The following is a 26,667-nucleotide window of genomic DNA, read 5'->3' on the forward strand; positions in this document are numbered from 1 at the left end:
CCACCCTGGCCCAAGCACATATGCGCTTGGTGAAAGGCAAGCCAATGCTCAAGCAATACAGCAGCAAAATCTGGTCCAATGGATCAACAGGCCTACTAGTACTCTTCAAATGTATCACTTGTGAGTGCAGATGTGCAAATACGTGAGCGGCCATCTTACTGGCATCTCGATCAAATTGGATTACCTTACTGACGGTTGCGACACAAATGTCTGACATGTTCAACGGGTGTACGGCTTCAAGTTTCATTCCAACCTTCCAACCGTCTTCGTGGTGCTGCTGTTTCGGCTGTTTCACCAGAATGGCACATATTGAGGTGCGAGTTAGTACATAATCACCAATAAGTCAAATAATCAACTCACTTGGGTTACATAGCTTCATGTGCAACTCAAGGCTGGTGGTCAAAACCGAGCAGCATTTTCAAAACTAGTAATCAGCACTTTACCTGATAAAAATCCTCAGCAGGGACAGCGTTCAAATAATCCAAGCTGGCTGTTTTGGGTAAAGGGAGAAATTCAAATCAAGCCAGGATGTATTCAGTACATTTTCTACATTTTAGGAATCTTCACATTTTAGCACCTCATAATCTGGCATTTGATTAATTATTCTATTTCATAGCGAAATTTAATTATCAACTTGAATTGAGAAAAAAAACAAAAAACAAGGATTCCAGCTGGCTGAACGCTCACTATTTCGGACTTTAACAACGATCACAAAGATCTCCGATTTGTTGATTTTGGAAGATTGGTTTGCATGGCACAACGGGCCAGTCAAAGTTCTTCTTCCCAAATACAAAGGAGTTCTCGTTTAAAATTTCCAACAAATCCTCAATCGCAATACGACCACAACTGTTCGTGCCTTACTATAATTCACGATGGGGTGTCCGACCCTGCGGGCCCAGCCGAGAGGATGGATATGAGGACTCCAACAGTGACACCAAGTTTGGCGCCTGTTGAAAATTTTCTGTGGAAGCCTCAGCTTTTCATTTGTGGAGCCAAATTCGTTTTCGTACAGCAGGCAAATCCGCCCGCCAACCACATCCAGTATGGAGGCAACGCGAACCTGCGAGATCGAGGCCTTATCCACCGCCTCGAGGCGCATGCCAACGCGCCCTCTCCAGCGCAATGATTCCAAAACCTGGAGGGAGGATGACAGACATGTACAGAAAAATGTGTGTCTGTGCTGAGGAGATGAAGACCCAGTACCTCTTTGGTTACACTGTACTCCAAAACCAAGACCTCCAATACATATTAAAAACAAGAAAAAGAGCAATCAGAGATTGCAAACCCTTGCCAGGATGTATTTGCAGTGGTTTTTAAGGCTTTTGTGTTAAAACAAATATGGCGGCTGGACCACGTTAAATTTCATTTTTATCGGATGAAGTTTTGTACTTGTCGAATTATGACGTCATAATGGAGGCACCCATGACATCATCATTAACATATTTTATTCCCCATGGAGAGCTCTTTACAATGAGCCATGTCTCAATTTTTTCTATTCAGCACTTTCCGAGATATAGAGGTGCAAAGTTTTTCGATTTTTCCAGGATGGCGGCCGAGCCACGTGACCTATGACGTCGTAATTATCATTACAAAATTATACAGATGTAGTTGCACCTGTGTTGAAAATTTCCTGTCAATCGGACCAATGGTTGCAGAGAAAATCATATTTATTCTGTGCGGACAAACAGACAAACAAACGGACTCAAATGCAATACCCTCTCCTCTGGCGAGGGTAATAAATAAGAAACACGACACATTGATACAATAAATAAACGAACGGGCGCTCCCACCCTCTGGGCAGTAGTACCCTTCTCAGCAAACCATAGAAATGCACTTTATAATTTTTCTCATTTTTCAGACGTCTTCACCAAGCAAAAACGTGATGACTCATCACTGCTTCGTAAGGGTGCACGCTTGTACTAGGGCAGCCATCTTTATCTTTATTGCACAATTACTAGTGCCAAACATGGGGAACTCAGGGACAAAGCAGTCAACAAATGACACATTTGCCCCTGCGATATTGAACATAATAGAATCGCAATTCACACGTGCACTATATAGAACACGTCCTGCAGAATTCCAAATGCTGGTGGACCCTCTGCCACGGCACATACAGGCCATACTGGCTGCATTTCCTGCATGAATGTCTAGAGTAAGCGTGATGTAATTAATTGTGATATTAGAAATGTGTTGCTTATATGTCTAGACAGAAGGCGTCCAGCTATCCCAGTTTCTGTGTCTAAAAACCGCCATCCCTTTTAATCTTCTATTTACTGTTCTACCTTCTGTAATCTGTCTTCAATATATTTTCAAAGCATTTTGGTAGGCCTTGAGGTGCTATCTCAGCTGAAAAGTAAGGATTCGGACACCTCAAGACCAGCGGGGGAGGGACCGCCCAAAGGTAAACTAGGAGATGGGCGCTCCTCCACTCATCAAATGGGTCTTCGTGGGAGGTTGGGGGGCTTGAGGGGAAGTGAAGCAGCAGATGCTGGGACTGATCTCTGGATAAAGTGTGAAGTCTGTTTGAGCTTCCACACACCACACCCCCACCCAGCCAGCCACCTCTCCCCTCTCCCACCTCAAGTCGGGCTCCTGCCTGGAACGGCCACCATGTGTGACTGCATCTGTGCCAGCCGTGTCCCTCAATGTCAGACTTGAGATCAGAGCCGTCACTCCAGACATATCTCGTGCTTTTGATACAATCTGGCATCCTGCCTTGCTCTACAACCTCTGTGCCTATGGAATCCAAGGCCAACTCCACACATGGCTTACTGACTTCCTCTACTCTCATTGCCAATGTGTGGCTCTCAACGGAATCCTTTAATCTCTTACCCCTGTCAACACTGGGGTACCCCCAAGGCAGTGTTCTGGACCCAGTCCTATTCCTGATCTTAATAAATGATCTCTCTGACTCTCTGGAAAATCCTCTTTATCTATTTGCTGACGACTGCACTCTTTATCATAACATCCCTCTTTCTCCAGATAGGCAGACTGCAGCCTCTTCCCTATCTTGAGACCTTGACAAAATCACAAGATGGTCAAACACTTGTAATATGTCTTTCAACCCTGACAAATCTCACACTCTCATTCTCTCTCTCCAAAACAACAATCGAGAAAACTCTCCCAACTACTCTCTTAACAATTCCATTAAGGAAATTCTGTCATTCAAACTCCTGGGTCTCACTATCAGCCATGATCTTTCTTGGGGAAAAAACATATTTCAAAGTTGGTCTCCAAAGTCAGCCATCGACTGGGCATCCTCTGTCGTGTAAAGTCTTTCTTTGGCGCACTTAAACTTCTTTCCATTTACAAGGCCTTCAGCTTGATGGAGTACTGCTCTCCCCGCTGGGCTCGCTCCCCTGCCTCACATCTTGCACAGCTTAACGCCATGGAAACCAAGGCCTTCAAAATTACTGAAATCTCCTGCGTTGAAACCGAGTCTATGGGCCTATCTCTTTCACATTGCAGACAGGTCGGTGGGCTCTCTGCTCCCTCTGCTCTTTCCACACTTTGTACCCCAAGGTTTCTACAGGGCACACACAGTCCACCAAAAGCCCCCTTCTGGTGAAATTACCTAAATCCAGGATCAATGCTCACTCACTTCCACTCATTCGTTCCTCTCTTTTTTTTCCTGCCAGTGAAGCCAACTTCCACATTATCTTCAATCTCATCCTTCCCTTCAGTAGTTCAAGACAGCTGTTCACCAGCATCTCAGATCATCCCCAATCCACAACCATGATGGTTTAAACCCTTGTTAACCCCACCCAAATTCTACCGTCTCCTAAATTTCCACTTTTCCCTCCTTGAAGTTTACTTCTGGAATCTGTATCCATGTTATCCACCCCATGCATCTTGTCCTGCCTGCCATTCCTCCTCACACCGACTGTTTGTCCAAGTTTGTCTTTGGGAAATCCACATTTCCAAGCTGGCCTCCAAAGCCAGTTGCCGACTGGGCATCCTCCGTCGTGCGAATTCCTTCTCCGGCACACCTGAGCTCCTCGCCACATACAAGGCTTTCATCCGCAGCTCAATGGAATACTGCTCTACCCCCTGGGCTGGTGCTCCTGCCTCACACCTAGCTCGGATTCACGCTGTTGAAACTAAAGTTTTCAGAATCAATGGAATCTCCCGCGATGAAGCCGATTCTGAGGGCCTTTCACTCACTCACCGTAGGCAGGTAGGTTGTCTTTCTGTCTTCTACCGACTCCTCTCCAGCCTAGCTCCCCCAGCTCTCTCTGTGCTCTGTCCCCCAAATATTCCTACAGGTCGCACAAGATCTGCCAGCAACCCTCTTCTGGTGAAACTGGCAAAATCAAGACTCTCTGCTCACCTTCACTCGTTCATTCCTCTTTTCTCCCACCTCTGGAACAAACTCCCTCACCCTCTTCAATCCCACACCTCCCTCCAGGTCTTTAAAACAGCTGTTCAACACCATCCATCTTCCCCCATCCAAAGCCTTGATCTTTTCTACCCCCGTTAATTCACCCCAGATCCACTTTTTTGAAATACCGACCTCTTTCCTGGAAGTCCTAGCAGTGTCCATGTGTTTGATACTCCCCCCGCCCAACGCCTCCTCCCCCAAGCCCTCTTCCTCCCACAGATCTCCCGATTTCCCTGCCCTCAAATGTTTTATTTGTGTGCTTCCCTCTCTCCCCCATCTTGTCTCCCCCGCTCCCTTTATTATGTTTTATGTGTGCGTTTTTTTTGTGATTAATGTTAGCTCTTACATGAGCCTCAATCTTGTATACAAAACAAAAACAACAACAACAAAACTCTCCCTCTATCTTGGCTTTCACCTGTGTCAAACTGGTGCTTTGTGTTTCTCTTTCCCTCTACTGCTCCTTTTGCATCCGTTATTTGTCCGTTACACCCTGATCCATTCTGTGTATTAGCTATTCCATAAGCCTCGATTATGTATACAAAAAAAAAATCTAGCACAAGCATTGAAATCACTCAAGCCAAAACCAATTCTTCTTTTCATCCTACTTTCTGTCTAATTCTGTGGATCAGACACCTTTGGAGTGTATAGTGCATATTTTTCAGAAAAAAATAAAATGTTCTGACGAAGACTACAATTACTTCAGTAATTGAATCATTTACATAAATTGCACTTTATTTAAAAGTTGGAAACTCATAACTTTATCTTTGTGAATTGCTGCAGTTACCAAGCAATACCTTGGTGTGGAAAACTGACGGAAGGGTGTATGAACCTGAAAGCCGTTGAACCATGAAAGAGTTCCAGTCACTCTGAGTGTGCTGGATGCCTTGAGAAAGACAGGAAGAGAACAAAAAATTAAATCAGGTGAGAACATGAGGTAACGTGCTGTTTTTACTGCATTCGTGAATAGTGAGCAACCAAGTAGTGACGACTGCCAGGAATAACGAAAGCCTTTCCCATACTTGCCATATATAGGTGGGAGGAATATTTTCCTTTTATGATCTCATTGAGATATACCATACTCTGTTACAGAGCGTCGGTGCTGCTGAAGCAGTTTCTTGGCAAGGGTTATTTATGCTGGGTGGATTGCCATTGCCTTCCCAGCATTAGTTGTGGCAGGAATTTGGAATTTGTGGGATCTTTAACGTCCACCAACTAATGTCGGCAGACGTGGCGTCCAATTTAACGTCCATTAGAAGGACGGCACACACATTGATGACTCACCCTTTTTTGAAACACTGGGATGACGGTTTATTGCTGGGCCGACATTCAAACCCAGGCTAGACAGCTTAGAGGCGAGTGTGCCAATGACTAGCCTGGCTGATCAGATGGCGTACCTAGGCAATCGTGGTAGCCAGGCTAGACATTATATCATTGCAAATCTATATATTAAAGTAGTTGGGTTTCTCCATCCATCTGTCCATCACGCTCATTCCGTACAGTACATCATTACGTCAAGCTCTAGGTTAGGCCTCTATAGACGTGCACGTCATCCTGAAGTCCAGCACTCAATCCGTCCCATCGAATAATGGCAGTTGAACATCCGACTATTTGATGTCCGTTGGCAAAGGGCTGAATGCAATACGCTCGGCGTTAGGATGACAAGATTTAGTAAGCCAGCATTATGTCTGGGACATCATTAGGTGTTACGTCTAGCACTAGGCTAGGCCTTTACGGTGGTGTATTATTGAGGACTCTATGAGAATTGAATTTTGCGACCTGAAGAAAAAAAACGATGTAACGTCTGATCCCTGGGAACATAAACCTAATTCATAATATTGTATTTTGGTGAATAAGTGTGTATTACTAAAATTAACGCTGAGTTCTGGAATAAAAACATTTCTGGAATAAAAAAATTGCAAATATTGACTGTCAATAAACTGTATTACTGTACAGCACTGTAACATATACAAGTTGTGTTATTTAAGTACAGTCAGCAAAGCGACGCGTTCAATCCCAGTATAGGTAATAAGAAGAGGTGTTGGGAAAAAAAGAACCAATGTACTTGCAGGTGGCGCCAAGATCCATCGTTGCACGTTGCTCCAGCTCACAGGGTGCACGCTCAGGATACATATATTGTTCCAGAAATCTAGAGAATCATTCTCCATGCCCTCATATCGTAGCAGCACGTAGTACCCTGCACACCCACCGTAGGATCAGTGGTAAACAAGGTGCTCAAATTATGGATGAATATCTGTTACACTGCACTTCGATTCATAACTGAGTGCAACTGATTATATTTCGGGTTTTCAGCCACACGATGATAATCGAAGGTCTCAACTTCCCTCGAAGCTAATGCTGTATTACTTTTCCCCATTTCGGACCCTATTAAATATGCAATAACGGTGTAAAAATTGAATGGTATTACTGCATTATGGTATTATAGCTCTTGTATTTGCCACTGCTGTTATCACATTGTGCAAATGCAGAGGAAGACCCCCCAGGTCATGTGCCTGATGGTTTTGGAAGTGACATAGCTCTCTCGAAAAGTGACCACCCTGGATCCTTCCATAACAAATAAAAATACATCTTTCCTGGCTCCTTTATGCTATTCTTTCCATTTACTTGGTATTCGTTTTGTTTTTGTTAATTTATTGGTGTGGGAACTACTTCTGGGGGGTAACTTTGCCTAGTATAGATAGGGTAGATTTCTCCCATATTGCATGTATTAGCAGAAACTCTTTGTAGGTTCACACAGCACCCCAATTGAAATCAGCTGATCCAAAGTTACATGTTTTCCAAAAATGACATCTTACCCAAGTGCAAATGATTAACGATAAGATTTTAATCAAATGACTGTTTAAAAAAGATGTGCTGCCATTGGAAGCAAATTAACTGATGGTTTGGCCATTCTAAGGTCGGAGCAAGAGCACGCTTTGTCAATCTTTAGTTGATAATAAAAAAAACTCATCGTTTAAATTGTCAGTCGATGCAGACAATCGTCTCGTATTCCTCCAATCATTAAGCAGTGAAAATACATGATAAAAAAAGATATAAATTATAATAATAATAGTAACTAGAATGGCACTCAGTAGCGAGAATACCTCCGCCTGGTGAATAGTTAACGTTTTATATCTCAGAGTAGACCAGAAAATCACAATACAGAATCACATTTAATCAAAATCAATCACAGGAATCACCACAGGTCCAGTCTTTCATACCTTGATCTACCCCTCGTTTTTGGCCACATCACTCAATGGTGAAGAATCACTTAAACACTCCTACTAGCCGGATCCGGATCTTCACCAAAATTGAATTGATTCTTCCTTGTCACACACACAACCTGTCCACCAAGTTTCGTCCAAATCCGTCCACAACTTTTTGAGATATCCTGCTATGTATCGTTTTTGGCCCTTTCTCCCAATGGTGAAGAATCATTTAAAAAATTAAATAATTCCCATATGCGAATCCATATTCAGATCTTCACCAAAATCGAATAGAATCGTCCTTGTCAGACACCCAACCGGTCCACCAAGTTTCGTCCAAATCTGTCCACAACTTTTTGAGATATCCTGCTATGTATCGTTTTTGGACCTTTCTCCCAATGGTGAAAAATCACTTGAAAAATTCTAGTAGCCGGATCCGAATCTTCACCAAAATCTAATCATTTCGTCCTTGTCACATACGCTACCTTCTCTACCAAATTTCGTCTGAATCCGTCCACAACATTTTGAGATATCTTGTTCACAAACATACAGACAGGGGTGAAACATAACCTCCATCCACCTTTGGATGTCATCTATCTATAATTCCAGTAATCTCTGTGTGTGTGTCTGTGTGTGTGTATGCGACCGCTGTTTCTCGACAACCACGGGTCCGATATACTTGAAACTTGCCAGGTATATTGCTGGGGACCCGAGGATGTGCCTTTTCAAGGTTTCATATTAATCGGAGAAGTAGTTACCGAGCTATGGCGATTTCTTTACCAAACTCCGCAAGCCGTTCGCTTTGGACCAAACCATTTCATGTAAATAGAGGGGGGGGATTGTCACCGTACTCGCAAGCCGTTCGCTTTGGACCAAACCATTTCATGTAAATAGAGGGGGGGGATTGTCACCGTACTCGCAAGCCGTCCGCTTTGGCTTTGCGAATGGACCAAACCATTTCATGTAAATAGAGGGGGGGGATATAATTTTGTACGGGCATGCCCTAGTATCATAAAAGAGAAGAATATCATATATCATAAAAGACAATATCATAAAAGAGAAGTACGCCATTTTAAAAGAAACACGATCAACATTTCGGGCATAACCATTTGGTCAAAACAACTGACATTGCTGACCATCATCCAGATCACGTGTCTAATAGTCGCGATACCAAAACTGCAAAAAGCAACCAAGAAAAGCTACATCCACCTTTGGTGGTGGAGGTAATAATAATAATAATAATAATAATAATCTATCTATAATTCCAGTAATCTCTGTGTGTATGTATGTATGTATGTATGTATGTATGTCTGTGACCGCTGTTTCTCGACAACCACGGGTCCGATATACTTGAAACTTGCCAGGTATATTGCTGGGGACCCGAGGATGTGCCTTTTCAAGGTTTCATATTAATCGGACAAGTAGTTACCGAGCTATGTCCAAAAAACGATTCAACCAATCAGAGAGCAGCGAGCTATCACGTGTGCCGAACGTGCCGAACAGACTCTGCCTCGGACGGCACATTTGAGAGCGTATTCATTTATTTCACGTTGGCAAACTATGTTGCCGCTATGTTGGCGTTAAACGATGTTTTAAAACTAATTAAAACTAATTTGCGATTCTTTCGCTTTCCTGCGCGTTTGTGCATGCTATGGCGATTTCTTTACCAAACTCCGCAAGCCGTTCGCTTTGGACCAAACCATTTCATGTAAATAGAGGGGGGGGATTGTCACCGTACTCGCAAGCCGTTCGCTTTGGACCAAACCATTTCATGTAAATAGAGGGGGGGATTGTCACCGTACTCGCAAGCCGTTCGCTTTGGACCAAACCATTTCATGTAAATAGAGGGGGGGGATTGTCACCGTACTCGCAAGCCGTTCGCTTTGGACCAAACCATTTCATGTAAATAGAGGGGGGGGATATAATTTTAGATATAGATATAGTACGGGCATGCCCTAGTAATAATAATATCAAAGAACCCAGGGTTTACCAAAGATCTTTATGACTGTTGCAAACCAATAGGTCCTGTCTGATTGTTGGCAATCTCTGTTCAAAACCTCGACCTTAATTCCAATCTTCACGTCTTTCCAATGCTTAGCCATCAGTGCCTGGGACAGGAAAGGTGAAGAGCAGCATGTGCTTCAAAAGTAACTGCAGACTGTAACAAAACTTTGTTTTTCACATTCCTCCTCCATAAATCAGCCTGAACCCCTGATTGAACCCCCAACATGATTAGGTTTTCCTGAATACGACTTAAAGCACAATCGTGTACATACTACTCCCAGAAGTTGTCGAGCTTTGCCAGCATGGATTCCTGTTCACAAATTACACCCTCCCATACCACGGCCCAGCCTCACATGTGGCAAGGTGTTCACAGAGGGGGTGACACAGATATTATTCTTGAGGTATGTTGGCCAGTTAAAAACCTTGCACGACCCTGGGGAGGGACACAAACAGAATATGAAAATATCTTGGTGGCAACGTATAATGAATACCAACTCCGAAAATGAAGAGTAGAATAAAAATCATTTGACGTTGAATGATTGAAAACAATAGATGAAACAGATCGTGTATTGCCAAATGTATGATGAGAAATCACCATATTTTAGCTGTTACTTTGTCATCTACCTGCTGCCACCAGCCAGCCCACTTTGTTTTGTCCAATAGCTTTGTTTTCTGCCGATCTGTAGTCCCAAGTAATTGTTCAAACGTTTGCACGAGTTTCAACTGCATGAAAATTGTGAGAATTTCAAACAAAACTTGCATTCAGAGTTCTGTGTTCTAAATGACTTCACTGGTCCCAAGGAATTCTGCCTTGCATCCATTTTGTTGAAATTCAGCTTGGTCTGCTTAATAGGTTTCTTTACCTATGGATGGTGAGGGATTAAAAAGGATGCAATCAAGTATGAACTTGAGAAGAAGTGTATGTGTGTGTGTGGGGCTGGCCCGCCCACACACACACACACACACACACACACACACACACACACACACACACACACACACACACACACACACACACACACACACACACACACACACACACACACACACACACACACACACACACACACACACACACACACACACACACACACACACACACACACACACGATAATCTGTGCAGGTGAAATATCTTAAAAGAAAGATAAGGATGAGAAGTACACCATTTTAAAAGAAACACGATCAACATTTCGGGCATAACCATTTGGTCAAAACAACTGACATTGCTGACCATCATCCAGATCACGTGTCTAATAGTCACGATACCAAAACTGCAAAAAGCAACCAAGAAAAGCTACGCAAGGAAAGGTATTTGCTGCTTCAAACTCCACCCGAGTTCTTTGGCTGGAAGAGAATGGGAGGAGTTAATTTATTTATAATCCTAGCCACCTGGGGTAATTGATTAGGTGAGAGCTGATTGGTTATTCCCTCAAATTACAGGTGACAGACATGATTGGGACTTGTTATTTATATGTTGACTGCTTGAAGTTCGCACATGGTACATGCTTGGGAGTCTCGATGGTACGCGTTTCTGTCTACGCTGTCGCTGATGGCTCGCCAATAATTGATGAAACCCTAACGCTATTTTTTTTCAGGAAGGCATGTACCGTGCATGCTGACGGGCATGTTTAAATCTTACTAGTAATTTTTATTCAACATATGATTTGACTTTTCTGGGGCCCCACATCGTGAATAACACTTTACCCAAACAAAGCCAATGGAAATCTGATGCAACAAACCCGGGCAGTGTCTAATTAGCAGAGACCATCAGGTTTAATTTGTTCAGCCCACCATAAAACAAAGATGGCGGCCATATAATTTTGTCTCAGTGCTATGGTGGGTGGAGTCAAGCGACAGATATGGGTGTGGTCTGGCAGCTGTCCGACCAATGGGTGCATATTTCAAAAATCGACCCCCAACAAGAACCCCAACAACAACAATAACAATAACAATAGCAACAGCAACACAAAGCTCTTGTAGACTTATAACACATTACAGGTAAAAATACAATAAACTAGACAGCTAAAACTAAACGAGACCTTACCTGAGAGGTACGAGGGAATGACATCAGTTTGTTGCATTTGGGAGCATAAGTTGAGGAGAAACCACGACTGCACGAAGCAGAGCAGAACCGCTTGCTATGTGAGTAGAAAGCCATGTGGGAACCAAGAATCCCACACATCTCACAGACAGCTGGGAATGGGAAAGAGGAGGAAAAGTGGGTTAAGAAATGTATGATAAAAAATAAAATAGCTTTGCCTCATAGTATATCAACCATACGTAATGGTTAGAGCACCTGCTTTGAGTCTGGGAGGTACGACGCTCAGAATTTAACAGCTAGTGTAGGGAATTTAATATAACAGCCCAAAGTTTGACATCCATTGGGAGGAGGAAATTCCAACTTAACTGCCCCACTGAGTAAAGAGAGATGAGCGACGTAATTATAAAATATGGTACCCAGAGTGCTCTGGGACGTGGTCACTTCCCTCAAGCTCAGTGGTCATTTGTCTGAAACGTCCGGTGTGGTCACATGTATATGTGTGATTTGTGTATTCAGCTCCACTATGGGCCTCAGGCCCTGCAAACAAACCAAAAATAAGGGTTTGAACCACTTCCTCCATCTGATGTAACAGTTCCAGCATCCTGCATATAATGCAACATCGTGCCTGTAAGATCTTTCCTGCAGGTTAAATAACGACGACTCCAACAGAATACAACTTGAACCGTCATAAACCACAGACAATAATCACAAACCGCGCTTGAGGCATTCGGCCTCCACTGTTCAATTGCATATACATTGTTTCAGAAATGATCCTTAGGGGTTAAATAATCTCTAAGTGACTCACTCGGGTTGGTCGTCAATCTTGGGTCAACAATTATCCTTGCCTCACCTTGCGCACTGTGACTGAAGATTGAGGGCTCTGCGCTGACTGCTGCTGTGCTGGGTGTGCCATGCCATGCCGTTGTGGATGGGCCTGGTACAGTCATGCTGAGAGGGGCTGATCGTCATCCCAGTGCACTGGGGGGAGGGGAGTTGTTGGTGGAAACCTTGCGGTCGTTGGTGGTTGGTGCACGACGACTGAGCATCAACAATTAAAAAGCAAAAAGTTAAATTTTTGTCTCATCTGACCATAAAACTTTCCTCCACATGCTTGCAGTATCATTGAGATGTTTTTTGCAAACTCCATATGAGCTATTATATGAGTCTTTTTCAGTAATGGCTTCTTTCTTGATACCTGTCCATGGAGGTCAGCTTTGTGAAAGGAACGGGATATTGTTGATTGATGAACACTGATCCCCTTCTCGGACATAGAGACTTGCAGTTCTTTCAAAGTCATTGTTGGATTTACAGTGACATCCCGAACCAGTTTCCTGCTTGCCCGGCTGCTGATGATGGGTGACCTGATCTGGGTACAGTCTGGGTGGTGTGATAGGTCTTCCACTTCTTAATGATGGATTCCACTGTACTCAAAAGGATAATGAGTGACTTTGAAATCATCTTATAACCCTCTCCTGAATGGGGCTTCTCCACCACTTTAAGTCTGAACTTCTTTGGAAAGCTCTGTTGTCTGTTGGGATAATCAGGCTGAATAGGGTCCTCTTGCCTTGTTGTCGTGTTACCTGTTGGTGACCTGATGACTTCAGTTAAGGACTGCAGCCTCAGAGTTCACCTGTCTTCCACAACTATTATTACCACAATGGCCAAACAAACTGTAAGTGAATGCTGGCTAACCACTACCGAAGCAAAACAGTGGGGCAGAACTTCCGGCTAGCCAATACGTATGCACCGTGTCGGATCAATGAGAGAAAGGACGACAGCGAAGTACATGGAAAATGCACCACTATTGTTTATCTACAAAACAATGGTGAAAAGAACAATATATTTACAGCTCTTTATTCACCAAAGCAAAACGAAAAGCAAAAGGGCATGTACTTACAGCAAAAACAAGCAAGCAAAAAGGTACAAAAGAGCAGACTTAACCGTAGATACTGGTGTCCTTATAATAAAACGTTCCCAGAGCGGCAGCTCGCGGACCAAGGCGTCCCTGGAGCAGCAGCTCGTACCAAGGCGTCCCTGGAGCAGCAGCTTGTACCGAGGCTTCCCCGGAGCGGCAATTCGTACCGAGGCGTCCCCGGAGCGGCAATTCGTACCGAGGCGTCCCCGGAGCGGCAGCTCGTACCGAGGCGTCCCCGGAGCGGCAGCTCGTACCGAGGCGTCCCCGGAGCGGCAGCTCGTACCGAGGCGTCCCCGGAGCGGCAGCTCGTACCGAGGCGTCCCCGGAGCAGCAGCTCGTACCGAGGCGTCCCCGGAGCGGCAGCTCGTACCGAGGCATCCCCGGAGCGGCAGCTTGTACCGAGGCGTCCCCGGAGCGGCAGCTCGTACCGAGGCGTCCCCGGAGCGGTACCTCGTACCGAGGCGTCCCCGGAGCGGCAGCTACGTCCACTCACCGAGGTGATAAAACTCCACACCAGATTTTTGAGCAAATGTTTGGTTGGTTGAAAGACGCATCATGACGTGGGGGTGACATTGTTGGGATTCCATCTCTTCCTCCTTAGGAGGGATTGATGATGAATTTCCCCAGAGTCCCCGGAGAGGCAGCTCGTACCGAGACGTCCCCACAGCGGCAGCCTGTATCCACTCCTTGCCATCCGACACAATACAAATTTTTCTCTAGCCTCCATCCTTTATTCTCCTACAAGCATTGTGTGGGATAAATACCCCTTTCTCCCACTTGTGGAACTGTGCCCCGACGTCTGCCTTGACTAGTTCTTGCCTAGCATTCTACAAAAGCTTGTACCGAGGAATTTCTGACATGCATACCACTGCACCGAACCAAACTGTGTCCTGGGCTTTATATTTGCTACACAGGGTGTGGCTACCAAGTGAGTGCAGTCCACACAAGCATCCTCCGATCAGAGATGGCTTTTCCCATTGGTGCGCATCCAACAAGGGCAGGTTGCCACGATACAGCTGTGGAAATTCCGATCATCTAATCGTCATTTACATAGAGAGAATGGGGGTCTTCTCCTCACCTTGAACCTCCTACCCCAGATATGCTTCCCAGACAGAAGTCATACTTGGGGTAAAAACATAAAAAAACAAGAAAGAGCAATCAGATATTGCAAACAATCACCAGGATGTATTTGCAGTGGTTTTTAAGGCTTTTGTGTTAAAACAAATATGGCGGCCGAACCACGTGACTGACGACGTCATCATTATTTTTTTCTAAACTAATTTATTCCTAGATTATGCTCAAGGAATTTCATCTTGATCGGATGAAGTTTTGTACTTGTCGAATTATGACGTCATAATGGACGCACCTATGACATCATCATTAACATATTTTATTCCCCAATTTTATTCCCCATGGAGAGTTCTTTACAATGAGTCATGTCTCAATTTTTCTATTCAGCGCTTTCGGAGATATAGAGGTGCAAAGTTTTTCGGTTTTCCCAAGATGGCGGCCAAACCACGTGACCGATGGACGTCATCTTTTTTTTCTCCACCAATTTATGCCTACATGACGCTCAATAAATTTCATCTTGATCAGATGAAGTTTTGTACTTGTCGAATTATGACATCATAATGGAGGCACCTATGACATCATTAACATATTTTATTCCCCATGGAGAGTTCTTTACAATGAACAATGTCTCAATTTTTTTCTATTCAGCGCTTTCAGAGATAAAGGTGCAAAATTTTTCGGGTTTTCCATGATGGCGGCCAAACCACGTGACCTATGACGTCATAATTATCATTTTAAAATTATACGTGGAGTTGCACCTATGGTGAAAATTTCCTGTCAATCGGACCAACGGTTGCAGAGAAAATCATATTTATTCTGTGCGGACAAACAAACAAACGAACAGACAAACAAACAGACAAACAAACAGACAAACAAACAGACAAACAAACAGACAAACAAACAGACAAACAAACGGACTCAAATGCAATATCCTCTCCTCAGGCGAGGGTAACTATATGGTATTCATAGAATACTTACCCTGTGCAGCCAACTTGGTGCGAGTCAACACTTCGGTTTTTGAAGGGTTTTTTTCTTTGATCCAATATGGCTACCAGACCATGTGAGCGATGGCATCATAAAGTTATATTCTCTAATATAATTGTTGTGTAGATCACGCTCAAGAAATTTCAAACTGATCAGACTAAGCGTTGTCCCTGTCGAATGACATCATAATTAAAGCACCAATGACGTCACCGTTAACAAAACTTATTCCCCATATGGAGTTCTTTACAATGAGCCACGTTTCATTTTTTTTCCATGGAGCCGTTTGAGATGTAGTGGTGCAACGTTTTTCGGTTTTTCCAAGATGGCGCCTGTACCACGTGACCTGTGACGTCATAATTATCATTAAAATATTATACAGGAGGAGGAGCTCCTATTGTGAAAATGCCATGTCAATCGGACCATCAATTGCAGAGAATTTTTTTCATACTGATCAGATCAAGCGTACTTGTGAATTATGACATAATAATGAAGGCACAGATGACATCATCATGAACATATCTTATTCCCCATGGGGAGTACTTGACAATTAGCTTTATTCCCATTTTTTTTTTTTTCCATTGAGCGGTTTCAGAAATATAGAGGTGTCAACTTTTCCCAAGATGTCATCTGCACCACATGACCTATGTCATAATTATAAATAAATAAAATTCTACAGGTGGAGGCACTCCTATGGTAAAATTTCGTTTCAATCAGACCAACGGTTGCCAAGAAAATGCATTTTTAAAATGCAAACATGCACACCACACTTATGCAACCGAATGTCTAACCCTGCTGTCAACCGAATGTCTAACCCATTGAGCGGTTTCGGAGATATAGAGGTGTAAACTTTTCCCAAGATGTCATCTGCACCACATGACCTATGATGTCATAATTATAAATAAATAAAATTCTACAGGTGGAGGTGCTCCTATGGTAAAATTTCGTTTCAATCAGACCAACGGTTGCCAAGAAAATGCATTTTTTAAATGCAAACATGCACACCACACTTATGCAACCGAATGTCTATGAGGATAACTCGTAGTCTACGAGACAGTCTACGAGAATGTCTACGAGACAACCGAATGTCTAACCCTGCTTTTCGCTTTGTGAGCGCAGGGTAATTGGGAAACATACAAAATTTGGTTTAGTGGTGTTTATCGTTTTTTAAGTATATTTAAACAAATAAACATATAAATAAAAACAAATTTACAATTTCGTTTTTATAGTATAGATATCCCACCGGTTTCCGACACAACATTCTTTTCAAATGAAATAGTGGTGCCGGCTTTGGATTCAGCAGGTTGGTTGGATGTGGCTGGGTCTCTCCACAGTTCGTCGTCGTGATCTGACGTTATTTCCAAAGAATCCTTCATTGTTGTCACACAAGGGGCATCCTGCCAGGTCAAAGGAAGGAAAGAGAGTCAACAGAAAGCATAAAAAAGGGAAATATTTACAAATACACTGCTAAGAGTATCCCAAACTGAAGAAAGAAGAGCAGCATGTTGAAAGAATAACAAGAAATTGTGTGGGATTTGCTTGTATAGCAATGGATGAATAACCAAGCCTGAAAACATTAAATCAGGGTATCCTTAGGGAGCAGGCTGAACAGTTCACATAGGCATACCTCCACCAATACTGATAGGCCGGATCTGCATCCTGACCTGAACCAAGATCTAATCGGCTTGTTCTTGTCACCTAAACAACTCATTCACCACGTTTTGTCATGACTCGTCCATAACTTTTTGAAATATCATGCGATATATCAATTTTGGCCCCCATCTTCAATGGTGATGAATCACTTAAAATTATCAGATTTGGATCTTCACAAAAATCGAATCAATTCTTCCATGTTACACAACCAAAGTCTCCACCAAATTCCATCTGAATCCGTCCATAACTTTTTGAAATACTTTGCTATATATTGTTTTTGGCCTGATCTCTCAATGGTGAAGAAGCACTTAAAAAGTCCCGTGTCCAGATCCGGATTTTCCCCAAAAATCGAATCAATTCATCCTTGTCACACACCCAACCTGTCCACCAAATTTGGTCCAAATCCATGCACAACTTTTTGAGATATCCTGCTCACAGACAGAAAAACAGAGACAGACAGACAGACAGACAGGAGTAAAACACAAAAACACAACTGCCATCCACCTGTTATAAAAGCCCACATACCCACATCATCAATGCACCCAATTATGTTACATCGTTTCTTGGCAAGGTTTATGTACATCATAAATTTAATTCTCCCTCGCATCGGGTCAGAGATCAGATATACAGTCACGTGAAAAAGTAAGTACACCCCATGTAAAGTTTTGACTTTTTCAACATATTTCAACATACAGCTATTTGATCTTCATTTTTTTTTTTTTTTTTTTTTTTTTTTTTTTGTATACAAGATCGAGGCTCGTGAAAGAGCGAAAATTAATCACACAGAAAGACAAACCGACACATAAAACAAATAACATCGGGAGCGGTAGACAAGATGGGGAGAGAGGGGGAAGGACACAAACACAACACCTGAGAGTGATAATTATTTACATTTTTACATTTACATTTACATTTACATTTACAACAACAATATTGATAGATAAAAGTGATATAATATAACAAATATCATGAAATATTTACATTTCGTAGTCCATTGTATAATTTAAATAAACATAAATGCAAATTTCGCATGTGGAAAAAGTAAGTACACCCTTGCTCTAATAGGTGGTATTGTCCCCTTTAGCAGAAACAACCTCAAGTAGGCGTTTCTTATAGCTGTCTACCAGTCTCTGACATCGACTGGGAGAAATTTTTGCCCACTCCTCCATGCAGAATTCTTTCAGCTGTGCGATGTTTGAGGGGTTTTTTGTATGCACAGCTCGTTTCAAGTCCCCCCACAACACCTCGATGGGATTTAGATCCGGGCTTTGACTTGGCCATTCCAGAAGCCTCCATTTCTTTCTTTTCAGCCATTCCTTGGTGGATTTACTGGTATGTTTAGGGTCATTGTCATGTTGCAAGGTCCACCTTCGGTTGAGCTTCAACTTTCCGACAGATGGCCTCACATTATCCTCAAGCACCCTCTGGTGCAATGAAGAATTCATAGTGGATTATATGATGGTGAGCTGCCCAGGCCCTGATGCAGCAAAGCTGCCCCAAACCATAATATTTCCACCACCATGCTTTACAGTTGGTATCAGGTTCTTGTGGTCAAATGCTGTCTTTGGTTTTCGCCAAACATGTCTTCTGGTACTGTGGCCAAATAGCTCTACCTTTGACTCATCTGTCCAGAGCACATTGTTCCAGAAGTGCAGGTCTTTGCCTCGGTGTTCATTGGCAAACTTTAGTCTTGCCCTGATGTTCTTTCTGGACAGCAAAGATTTCCTCCTGGCACACCTCCCTGGCACAATTAACGCCAGGGGGGTTGACTCAGCCTGTTCATCCTTCCGAGGTCGGCAAATTGAGTACCAGTTCACTGGTAATTCCCTGCTTGTCGTAAAAGGCGACAAACAGGGTTGGCGGCAGGAAGGGCATCCGGCCGTAAAACATTGCTTCAAAAAGGGGACCAAAAAACAACAACCACGGTGCCCGAAAAAGGCCAACCCCCGCTTTGCGGGGAAAAATGGCCTCTAAAGGCGTTTTTTTTTGTTGTTTTTTTACACCTCCCATGTAGATCAAATTTGTGAAGCCTCTTTCTAATGGTAGACTCGTGCACTTTGACATCAACAGTGGCAAGAGCTACCTGTAGGTCCCGTGATGACATTCTGGGGTTCTTCGAGACTTCTTTCAGCATCTTGCGGTCTGCTCTTGGGCTGAACTTCCTGGGGCGGCCTGGCCTGAACAAAATGGCAGTTGTTTGGAATCTTCTCCACTTGTAGATAATCTTCCGGACAGTCGAATGGTTGATTTCAAATTGTTTGGAGATCTTTTTAATTCCCTTCCCAGACTCGTAGGCATTAATAACCTTCTTTCTGAAAGCCTCAGAGAGCTCTTTTGATCTAGGCATGGTGACGCCACACACTTCAACAACAAAGAGCAAACCAAACAATGTCTGAGGTTTAAATAAGACAGGTTCCTCCAAGATCCTCTCACGATGTTCTAATCATTTGCACCTGAGCTGGTGCACCTGATTCTAATTTTAGGTATTTCAAGTAGTGATAAATGTAGGGGTGTACTTACTTTTTCCACATGCGAAATTTGCATTTATGTTTATTTAAATTATACAATGGACTACAAAATGCAAATGTTTCATGATATTTGTTATATTATATTGTGGCGGTTACCTTATTGGGACATAATCCACGGGCACAGGCTTTTGATTGTGTGGGCATGACGTGCGCGCGGTTGTTGAAGCCACGCGTTACCTTATTGGGACATAATCCACGGGCACGGGCTTTTGATTGTGTGGGCGTGACGTGCGCGCGGTTTTTGGAGCCACGCTCTCCGAAGAGGGTTTTGGCGTTATAAAAGCTGAACGAGTTCTGTTCGCGATTACAGTGCTGAGGATTTCTGTCGGAATAAAGGAGCTTTGAACACCGAAAAAAATGGCCTCGTCTTCTCGTCATCCGCAACTCCTAAACTGGTGACCCCGGCTGCTCCTGAACGTTTTCGGGGGCTGCAAACGAACACGGCAAGTACACCCTGGCCAGGGAAGCCACCTAAACTGGTGACCCCGGCTGCTCCCGAATGGATTCGGGGGCTTCAAACGAACATAGCAAACGCAGTTTCGATCGACCTGCCGGAGTTTTGCGAACGTTTTCAGGGGCTTCCAACGAGCATGGTCACACCTACATTGGTGACCCCGGCTGCTCCCGAACGTATTCGGGGGCTTCAAACGAATGAGGCAAACGCAGTTTCGATCGAACTGCTGGAGTTTTGGGAACGACGGGCGGCCATTTGGTTCGCGCGCACTGCGCTCGGCTCCTCCTCTGCAACCAGAGGGGCGAGCCTGCTCCAGGATCCTCCGAAGGAATGCAGTTACGAGACGTGGGTGGCACTGCTGCTCGTCTCCTGCGCACGCACTGACGTTGGCGGCACGGCTGCTTCGTCACCTTCGCGCGCACTGCTGCTCGTACCCTTCGCGCGCACTGCGCTGGGCTCCTCCTCTGCGACTAGAGTGGTGAGCCTTCTACAGGATCCTCCGAAGGGACGCAAGTATGAGACGTTGGTGGCACTGCTGCCCGTCTCCTGCGCGCACACTGACGTTGGCGGCACGGCTGCTTCGTCACCTTCGCGCGCACTGCTGCTCGTACCCTTCGCGCGCACAGGCCGAGTACTGCTGCTCGTAGCCTTCGCGCGCACTATGGCCAAGCACCTCCTCTGCGACCAGAGTGGTGCGCCTTCTCCAACGTGCGCTGCTGCTCGTACCCTTCGCGCACACAGGCCGAGTACTGCTGCTCGTAGCCTTTGCGCGCACTACGGCCAAGCACCTCCTCTGCGACCAGAGCGGTGAGCCTTCTCCAACGAGCACTTTTCGTCACATTCGCGCGCACTGACCCGGGCGGCACGGCTGCTCGTCATCTTCGCGTGCACTGACCCGGGCAGCACGGCTGCTCGTCACCTTCGCGCAACTACATACAACTACAACTCGCGAAAACTCTACAACTACAGCTACAGCTACAGCTCGCGTATAGAAAGCTGCAACTCACGCAACTACTACTCCTTCTCTGCAACCTCGGGAGGCCCGCGAGGAACCTCAGCAGCCTCCCCTGAGGCCTTGACCAGCCCCTCGGTTGGCTCAACCCCACGGCGGCGCCGTCCCCCGTCGGGTGAGTCCCTGCTTAGCCCACTCACCGCCAGGCCACTCGCAGCCCCTGCTCGGGTCATGTCGTTTCGGCCCGTGCGAGTGCATTCTGGGGGGGCGCCTGTGGCGGTTAACTTATTGGGACATAATCCACGGGCACGGGCTTTTGATTGAGTGGGCGTGACGTGCGCGCGGTTTTTGGAGCCATGCCCTCCGAAGAGAGTTTTGGCTTTATAAAAGCTGCACGAGTTCCGTTCCTGATTACAGTGCTGAGGATTTCTGTCGGAATAAAGGAGCTTTGAACACCTACGAAATGGCCTCGTCTTCTCGTCATCCGCAACTCCTAAACTGCAACTCCTAAAATATCACCTTTATCTATAAATATTGTTGAAATGAAGGTCAAATAGCTGTATGTTGAAATATGTTGAAAAAGTCAAAACTTTACATGGGGTGTACTTACTTTTTTACGTGACTGTATGATAAACCTGCACACTAACCTGGAAGCTACAGTAACAGAGCATGGAGAAACAGAATGGTTTGTAATTGGAAAAGGGATTTGTCAGGTGTGCATTTTCTCCCATTACTTGTTAAATCTGTGTAGTGAGCACATCATTAGGAAATCAAACCCTGAATGACATGGAGGTTGGAGTCAGGCTTGGAGGAAGATGTATCATCAATCTGAGGTATTCTGATGATACCACTCTGTTGGCAGAAAGTAGAGAGGACTTTATGAAACTGCTGTAGATAGTGAAGACAGAAAGTGAAAAAGCTGGTCTTTATTTAAATCTAAACAAGACTAAAATTTTATCAACTGAGAAAATGATGTGTTCAGATTGGGAGACGATCAGATCATGTGGGAATATTGAAAAGTTTCATTTTCAGCTGCTGACCAATCAGCTCCATTTTCAGCTGCTGAACAATCAGCTCCATTTTCAGCTGCTGACCAATCAGCTCCATTTTCAGCTGGTGACCAATCAGCTCCATTTTCAGCTGCTGACCAATCAGCCCCATTTTCAGCTGCTGACCAATCAGCTCCATTTTCAGCTGCTGACCAATCAGCCCCATTTTCAGCTGCTGACCAATCAGCTCCATTTTCAGCTGCTGACCAATCAGCTCCGTTTTCAGCTGCTGACCAATCAGCCCCGTTTTCAGCTGCTGACCAATCAGCCCCATTTTCAGCTGCTGACCAATCAGCTCCATTTTCAGCTGCTGACCAATCAGCCCCATTTTCAGCTGCTCACCAATCAGCCCCATTTTCAGCTGCTGACCAATCAGCTCCATTTTCAGCTGCTGACCAATCAGCCCCATTTTCAGCTGCTCACCAATCAGCCCCATTTTCAGCTGCTGACCAATCAGCCCCATTTTCAGGTGCTGACCAATCAGCCCCATTTTCAGGTGCTGACCAATCAGCCCCATTTTCAGATGCTGACTAATCAGCCCCATTTTCAGCTGCTGACCAATCAGCCCCATTTTCAGCTGCTGACCAATCAGCCCCATTTTCAGCTGCTGACCAATCAGCCCCATTTTCAGCTGCTGACCAATCAGCCCCATTTTCAGCTGCTCACCAATCAGCCACATTTTCAGCTGCTAGCCAATCAGCCACATTTTCAGCTGCTAGCCAATCAGCCACATTTTCAGCTGCTGACCAATCAGCCCCATTTTCAGCTGCTGACCAATCAGCCCCATTTTCAGCTGCTCACCAATCAGCCACATTTTCAGCTGCTAGCCAATCAGCCACATTTTCAGCTGCTAGCCAATCAGCCACATTTTCAGCTGCTGACCAATCAGCCCCATTTTCAGCTGCTGACCAATCAGCTCCATTTTTTGGCTGCTGACGAATCAGTCCCATTTTCTGGCTGCTGACCAATCAGCTCCATTTTCTGGCTGCTGACCAATCAGCTCCATTTTCAGCTGCTGACCCATCAGCCCCATTTTCAGCTGCTGACCAATCAGCCCCATTTTCAGCTGCTGACCAATCAGCCCCATTTTCAGCTGCTGACCAATCAGCCCCATTTTCAGCTGCTGACCAATCAGCCCCATTTTCAGCTGCTGACCAATCAGCCCCATTTTCAGCTGTTCACCAATCAGCTCCATTTTCAGCTGCTGACCAATCAGCCCCATTTTCAGCTGCTGACCAATCAGCCCCATTTTCAGCTGCTCACCAATCAGCCCCATTTTCAGCTGCTCACCAATCAGCCCCATTTTCAGCTGCTGACCAATCAGCTCCATTTTCAGCTGCTGACCAATCAGCCCCATTTTCAGCTGCTGACCAATCAGCCCCATTTTCAGCTGCTGACCAATCAGCCCCATTTTCAGCTGCTGACCAATCAGCCCCATTTTCAGCTGCTGACCAATCAGCCCCATTTTCAGCTGCTGACCAATCAGCCCCATTTTCAGCTGCTGACCAACCAGCCCCATTTTCAGCTGCTGACCAACCAGCCCCATTTTCAGCTGCTGACCAATCAGCCCCATTTTCAGCTGCTGACTAATCAGCCCCATTTTCAGCTGCTGACCAATCAGCCCCATTTTCAGCTGCTGACCAATCAGCCCCACTTTCAGCTGCTGACCAATCAGCCCCATTTTCAGCTGCTGACCAATCAGCCCCATTTTCAGCTGCTCACCAATCAGCCCCATTTTCAGCTGCTGACCAATCAGCCCCATTTTCAGCTGCTGACTAATCAGCCCCATTTTCAGCTGCTGACCAATCAGCCCCATTTTCAGCTGCTGACCAATCAGCCCCACTTTCAGCTGCTGACCAATCAGCCCCATTTTCAGCTGCTGACCAATCAGCCCCATTTTCAGCTGCTCACCAATCAGCCCCATTTTCAGCTGCTGACCAATCAGCCCCATTTTCAGCTGCTGACCAATCAGCTCCATTTTCAGCTGCTGACCAATCAGCCCCATTTTCAGCTGCTGACCAATCAGCCCCATTTTCAGCTGCTGACCAATCAGCCCCATTTTCAGCTGCTGACCAATCAGCCACATTTTCAGCTGGGGATCTGCTAGTTGGTGGACACGTCTAAGATATCATGGTGTCTTTTGACGAACAATAAGCCGAGTATCTTCAACTTCCCGATCAAGTTACACAAATTCTTGCCGCAGCCGACAAGGGGCACTGACTGCATCAGCGGAGTCCTCGCAGCACGTCCTCCTCTAATAAATGACACTCTTATGGCGATTTTCCACCGCGGTGTCGTACCGTACAACGTTTTTTCCATTGCCAAGCAAACCGTAACCGTACCTAGGTACCCGTGCTAAATTTTGGATCGGCACCAAGCGAGCCGAAGCCGGACCTATGGGTGGAGCTAGCAACACTACAGACCGTCGATTGGTCAATCACAATCGTCAATTCAGGAAGAAAGTGAAAGGTAGTCGTAATGTCACTCGCTATAGATGAGGACGGAACTACGTCACTTCCGGTTAGTGCACGCTTCGCGACATCAGTCACGTGATTGGATACGTTGAAGACCAACCACAAAAGGGCCCCACTTCAGGTAGTCTCGCCCTCACCTATTCACTTCCACGCAATTTGCGTGGCGAATAAACATTGAAGGCTTCATTCCGGCTCATTTGCCTGAAGGAAGAAAATGCTCGGGGTGAAATAAAATGTCCTGGAAAGGATGAGATCGCGCTCCTGCCAATTGCCGCCCGCGGAACTACGTAACTTCCGGTTAGTGCACCCTTCGCGACAACAGTCACGTGATGGGATACGTTGAAAACAAACCACAAAAGGGCCCCACTTCCGGTAGTCTCGCCCTCACCTATATACGAAGGCTAACGTAACGTACTGTACCTGTATTCTTTGTTTGTGCCGACGAATAAGGCCCAAATCTTCGTTGTCGGTCTTCATAATTGTCTGCAAAGGTTTCTTTCTCTCTTTAGCTGTCCTCTTTCAGCTTCAATCTCAAACACATCCTCTCTCTTTTTGCATTTCGCTAAAAAAACTCATGTTCAGATAAAACCAAAACCCAACGAAGAGGTAAAACACAGCTTCAAGTTCCTCCATAGTTGCGGAGCTGTTTACAGTTGTGTCGCATGAGAATTGAGAAATGACGTCAAAACAGCGGTCGCGTTTTTTTTTCACTTCAGATAACTCCGCTATGACGTCACCACGGCGGTCGCGTTTTTTCTTCACTTCAGATAACTCCGCTATGACGTCACCACGGCGGTCGCGTTTTTTTTTTCACTTGATAACTCCGCTATGACGTCACCACAGCGGTCGCGTTTTTATTTAGTTACTTCAGATAACTCCGCCCATTTTCACGGTTCTATTGTACGATGGAGAAACGACACAGGGATTAGGGATTACCGACAGTAAACCGACTCCCACACCCCAAAGCACCGAACGAACGAACGCGCACGAACACTAATAAATTGTGCTTCTTATTTACAAATACGTGCACAATAATAACGCGGCAATAGGACAAAATACAACAAAGCACCGTCGGTCAGTGACTTTTGTTACCTCTTTAATTAACATTGATCTCAGGCTCGTATAAAGCTTATACTTATGGACCTCAAGCGGACATTGAATAAAAACATTAGTAGGCTACACGTCACGACGTCTGTGTACTTAATACGTTTAAGAGCCATTTATCATGACCTCACCTTGTCGCCCATCACCACGAAGGAAAATGAACCCAAATGCTCGTACTCCCATGGCTTTTGATCTCGAACGTTTCTATTTTTGTGTGTGTTTTAATGGATCTGATGAGGAATCCTAAAATACGAGTCATTTCGCCCTCGATTCATATTTTACAGAAACAAAACATAGACGCGGTGAAGGGCGAAAGAGGGAGAAATTACAAGCTAATCTGAAAGACACACCGAAACCAACACTCCCGGGTGTGTTCAGTTACCAAGTTTCTTGTAGAGCGCTCGCTAAGTGAACACAAAAGGACGAGATAAGAAACGTTACCTGGCGTGTTTGGGTCGGAGTGAGCTTTGTCGGGTTTTCAGTTGTCCCATAATGCCGTGCGCGCCGCCATGTTGGTTGCATTCGCTTCCCTCCCTGGCAACGATAGCATCAGTAGTTCGACAATCCAGCACGTCTATCTCATCGTTATTCTGACTTCCTGTAATGGAATGGTTTCACTCATTGTTTGGCATTGTTTACCTTGCCAACCAATATGGCGCCCGCACACTGCATCATGGGTACAGAAACATCTCCACAAGTAATTATTTATCCAAAGGACCAGTCCATTGAGCATTTACTTATTAATACAATGAGACTCCGCTATTGCTACGATCATAATTATCGTTTATCTAACTGAATTTGAATTGTAGGTAATACTGTAAGTGATTTTGTATTTTAATTGTAACTAACAGGGATC

The 26,667-nt window shown here is 44.9% G+C and overlaps 1 protein-coding gene across 5 annotated transcripts in view; it reads right to left on the minus strand.

The window, feature by feature from the left end:
• The window catches only part of LOC137439737 (lethal(3)malignant brain tumor-like protein 2), a 42,176-nt gene extending 15,819 nt beyond the window's left edge, over positions 1–26,357 (minus strand). For 3 of the 5 annotated variants that reach the window (XM_078768176.1, XM_068135783.2, XM_078768179.1), the window contains exons 1-11: positions 26,253–26,357; positions 16,841–16,994; positions 11,634–11,782; positions 10,349–10,451; positions 9,942–10,021; positions 9,575–9,692; positions 6,444–6,575; positions 5,176–5,264; positions 862–1,135; positions 444–490; positions 185–286 (exon numbers count right to left, since the gene is read on the minus strand). In XM_078768176.1, coding sequence (XP_078624302.1) covers positions 185–286; positions 444–490; positions 862–1,135; positions 5,176–5,264; positions 6,444–6,575; positions 9,575–9,692; positions 9,942–10,021; positions 10,349–10,451; positions 11,634–11,782; positions 16,841–16,994; positions 26,253–26,333 — 1,329 coding nt within the window. In that variant the 5' untranslated portion in view covers positions 26,334–26,357. Of the gene's footprint in view, positions 1–184; positions 287–443; positions 491–861; positions 1,136–5,175; positions 5,265–6,443; positions 6,576–9,574; positions 9,693–9,941; positions 10,022–10,348; positions 10,452–11,633; positions 11,783–16,840; positions 16,995–21,918; positions 22,037–25,942; positions 26,008–26,252 lie in introns of those variants that run through there. The other 2 variants (XM_078768178.1, XM_078768177.1) reach the window with 2 other exon arrangements.
• Positions 26,358–26,667: the final 310 nt, after the last annotated feature.

This window comes from Myxine glutinosa, chromosome 14, assembly GCF_964187855.1.
Source record: "Myxine glutinosa chromosome 14, kmMyxGlut1.1, whole genome shotgun sequence".
Taxonomy (NCBI): domain Eukaryota; kingdom Metazoa; phylum Chordata; class Myxini; order Myxiniformes; family Myxinidae; genus Myxine; species Myxine glutinosa.